The sequence below is a fragment of the Nicotiana attenuata genome, unplaced genomic scaffold (genome assembly GCF_001879085.1).
Source record: "Nicotiana attenuata strain UT unplaced genomic scaffold, NIATTr2, whole genome shotgun sequence".
Lineage (NCBI taxonomy): Eukaryota > Viridiplantae > Streptophyta > Magnoliopsida > Solanales > Solanaceae > Nicotiana > Nicotiana attenuata.
In genome coordinates this window covers 275,055-278,104 of record NW_017671426.1, presented here as the reverse complement: position 1 = coordinate 278,104, position 3,050 = coordinate 275,055, and the positions used below count along the sequence as shown (strand labels likewise).

Genomic DNA, 3,050 nt, shown 5'->3' with positions numbered 1-3,050 from the left:
ACCAACTGCTATCATTACAAGTTGCAAAGTGCAGTATACTCTGTGCAGTCCTACATGTTATTAGATTTGGTCGTGAACTCTGCTCCAAATCTGGAATTTTTCCAGATTTACTGTCACTTATTAGTTTNATTTACGCTTGCAACTTATGAGCGATTAATTATTAATATATTTTGATTGAAACATAATCGATGTAGCCTTCCAATAAAGTAAAGTAACATTAATTTGCTTTTATTATTTCTAAAGGAAATCATTTTGCTCTTTTCTTTATATGACTCATGGAAACTAAATATTTTTATCATTAATTAATTAATTATATACTTTTGTTATTTTAGAGGCTGAGCTAACAAATGATGAATTAAAGAATCGTTGTCTACAAAAGTTGAAAAATTTGTTGAAAGGTTGCGGAAGAACGTTATACGATTTTCCAACAATGCCAACACCGGTTTTCAATGAAGAAGAATTTGACAACACTAATAGACTAATCTGCGAAGAACTACGTTATAATAGGTGCTCTTTGTCTAAGGAACATGAAGAATTATTTGCTAAGTTGACAATTGAGCAAAAGTTAGTTTATGACAGAATTATCAAATCAGTGCATGAGGAAAAAGGTGAATTCTTCTTTTTATATGGTCATGGAGGAACCGGGAAGACATTTATTTGGAGGACTTTGTCTTCAGCCATAAGATGTAAAGGAGATATTGTGTTAACAGTTGCATCAAGCGGAATTGCGTCTCTTTTGTTACCAGGAGGTCGAACAGCTCATTCTAGATTTGCAATCCCACTCAATGCAAATGAAGATTCAACATGTAATATCACTCAAGGTACTCCTTTATCAAAATTGATTGTCAAGACAAAGTTAATTATTTGGGATGAAGCACCAATGATGCATAGATATTGTTTTGAAGCTCTAGACAGAACTCTAAGAGATATTCTTAGATTTAAAGATGCATCTAATTTAGATCGTCCGTTTGGAGGAAAAACTGTTGTTCTTGGTGGTGACTTTAGACAAATACTTCCAGTCATTCCAAAAGGTACTAGACAAGATATTGTTAATGCTACCCTTAATTCTTCATATTTGTGGAATCATTGTCAAGTCCTAAAGCTAACAAAAAATATGAGGTTGGAAGGAAATCTGGAGGATTCACATTTGAATGATCTAAGACAATTTTCTGATTGGATTTTAGCAATAGGTAATGGTATGATTGGAAATTCTGTTGATGGTATCGATAAAGTTCAGATCCCTTATGATCTTATCATCAATAATTGTGGCGATCCAATTTCTGCGATTGTGGAAAGTACATATCCAGATTTTTTAAGTCATTGCAGTGATATAACATACCTGCAACAAAGAGGAATTCTTGCTCCCACTCTTGACATGGTTGAATCAATCAACGAATACATGGTTTCAGTAAACAAAAGTCAACCAAAAATATTTTTTAGTTCCGATACAATTTGCATGTCAGACGATGCTTTTACAGGTTTGGAACACATACATACACCTGAATTTCTAAACACTATTAAGTGTTCTGGAATTCCAAATCATGTTATCACTTTGAAAGTGGGTGTCCCAGTTATGTTATTGAGAAACATAGACCCATCTTCAGGGCTATGTAATGGAACAAGATTAATCATTACTAGACTGGGAAATCGGGTTATTGAAGCAAAAATTTTATCAGGAAATATGGCTGGACAAAAGGTCTTCATTCCGAGAATGTCATTAACTCCATCTGATGCAAAAATACCTTTTAAATTCCAACGAAGACAATTTCCAATAGTTGTATCGTTTGCAATGACGATAAACAAAAGTCAAGGACAATCTTTATCTCATGTTGGGTTATATTTGAAAAAACCGGTATTCACACATGGCCAGCTTTACGTTGCTCTATCACGGGTTACAAAAAGAAAGGGATTAAAGATTTTGGTTTATGACGATGATGGAGAAATTTCAAATGAAGTAATAAATGTGGTTTACAAAGAGGTTTTCCGTAATTTACTAGGACAATGAAAGCAAATCTGATACATTTTAGCAACATTTTTGGTTCTCATGCTTCAGTCTTTGCTAAACCATATTGTTAAAAAACTTCAGAAACAATAGTTGACAACTTCATTAGGTATGCTTAACTGCTTTTATTTTGTTTCCTTATTTTAAATTGTCTAATTATTTTAAGCACATTGCTTATCTGGCTGCTAACAAGATCTTGGTGTTGCCAGTTGCTGCCTTCAAAGTTATTAATACTCGATCATACACCAGAAACAAACTTGCAATGCAGGAATGTCATTTATGTGCCTCGACTATGTATCTCACTTCTATTTAAACGTACGTTTCTGCCGCTCCTTTTCATATCTTCTTATTATTTAGTTGTGATTGCCGTAATTGGCAGATTTGATTTCTCTGTCCTTTTGATGATAGAACACTGAATTCCCCACAGAAAGCATTTCACCAACACTTATTATCTCAGAAGAGCAATTCTAATTGTAACAGGCAACAATCATGTTGGACAGCATGGGTTCCATCGAAAACTCAGCCAATTTATCAGCCAGTTTAGTTAAGTTACCCTCCACTTTGAGGGCACCGAGCGCAAACAACAGCTCCACGACTTTAAGTAGATCTTCAGTTGGTGTACTCTCCATGAAGTAAAATTTCATCAACTGTTTAATCCCTTTAGTAAGAGCACTACTTTTGCAATTTTTCTCCTTTTAATTTTTGAAACTGTGTTATTTTCCAAATCTTTTATGCAACTATGTGCAGTTTATAACAAGAAGCACTTTCCTATAGCTGTTCGTCCTGATCGACCAGCACGTTCGTAGGCAGACGCCGTGTATATGGGAGCGACCATTAGTTGAGGAAATGAGTTGTCTCCTAATATGCAGAATAAGGTTGGTGGCAGTTGCTACACATAAGTTTATTGCAGATGTTGCTACTGATGCTCTCCGGTATATTATTCTGTATCTTTCTGATTCATTCCCCCCCCCCCGTCCCAACCCCCAACCACCACACACGAAACTTAACTTAAGTAAGACTGCTAATACTTCAGTCATATTACGTGTAC

The 3,050-nt window shown here is 35.0% G+C and overlaps 1 protein-coding gene across 3 annotated transcripts; it reads left to right on the top strand.

Annotated features, from left to right (window-relative positions):
• Positions 1-328: 328 nt before the first annotated feature.
• On the top strand, positions 329-2,865 carry LOC109208225 (ATP-dependent DNA helicase PIF1-like). 3 transcript variants are annotated; one of them, XM_019371292.1, is made up of 4 exons: positions 329-2,111; positions 2,212-2,317; positions 2,483-2,634; positions 2,750-2,865. In XM_019371292.1, the coding sequence occupies exon 1, from the start codon at positions 431-433 to the stop codon at positions 2,003-2,005; it is 1,575 nt and encodes a 524-aa protein (XP_019226837.1). In that variant the 5' UTR covers positions 329-430; the 3' UTR covers positions 2,006-2,111; positions 2,212-2,317; positions 2,483-2,634; positions 2,750-2,865. The 3 variants fall into 3 exon arrangements, with proteins under 3 accessions (XP_019226837.1, XP_019226835.1, XP_019226836.1); XM_019371290.1 differs by having other exon boundaries at positions 2,483-2,665; positions 2,777-2,865; XM_019371291.1 differs by having other exon boundaries at positions 2,483-2,665.
• The last annotated feature ends 185 nt before the right edge of the window (positions 2,866-3,050 follow it).

What these genes read in the sequence shown, in the direction of transcription:
- LOC109208225 (XM_019371292.1), top strand. Translation starts at nt 431, where the DNA reads ATGCCAACACCGGTTTTCAATGAAGAAGAATTTGACAACACTAATAGA.